Genomic DNA, 443 nt, shown 5'->3' on the forward strand with positions numbered 1-443 from the left:
AAAAAATTATTAGATTTAACAGTCTTACTTACAGCATGACTTTCCAATTCAGCTATTTTTTCAGGTGTTTCAGAGCCAAAATAATACATCCTGATGACATGGTCAGTGCTGCCGGTTGCTAAAAACATACCACCTGTAAAAATCAAGCAATAATTAAGCCCCTGTACAAGAAATTAAAACAGATTGCCAACATTTTTCAGATGCCTAGTTTAAAAAAAAATAAGCTGAAGCTTGTCACTTTTACGTTCTTCCACGGACATATCAATGTGGAATGAAATCCCCCTCTTGCCCCCAAAGCTCTCTCAGCCATAGTAAAAAGTAGTCATACTCACTGTCACAAAGAATTTAAAATACATAACTAGGCCAATGCTGAAACGCCCAACACTACTAAATGTACACAGAAGCCTTTGATTGTGAGGAAGATGGCTAGTCATGAGCAGAAT

The 443-nt window shown here is 37.0% G+C and overlaps 1 protein-coding gene across 1 annotated transcript in view; it reads right to left on the bottom strand.

The window, feature by feature from the left end:
* Nucleotides 1–32: 32 nt before the first annotated feature.
* LOC104497483 (bromodomain and WD repeat-containing protein 1-like) overlaps nt 33–443 on the bottom strand; it is a gene marked incomplete at both ends in the record, with an annotated part of 11,601 nt that continues 11,190 nt past the window's right edge. The window contains one exon of the mRNA XM_010140738.1: nt 33–133. Coding sequence (XP_010139040.1) covers nt 33–133 — 101 coding nt within the window. The remainder of the gene's footprint in view (nt 134–443) is intronic.

This window comes from Buceros rhinoceros, unplaced genomic scaffold (assembly GCF_000710305.1).
Source record: "Buceros rhinoceros silvestris isolate BGI_N320 unplaced genomic scaffold, ASM71030v1 scaffold22497, whole genome shotgun sequence".
In the NCBI taxonomy this organism is placed as follows: Eukaryota; Metazoa; Chordata; class Aves; order Bucerotiformes; family Bucerotidae; genus Buceros; species Buceros rhinoceros.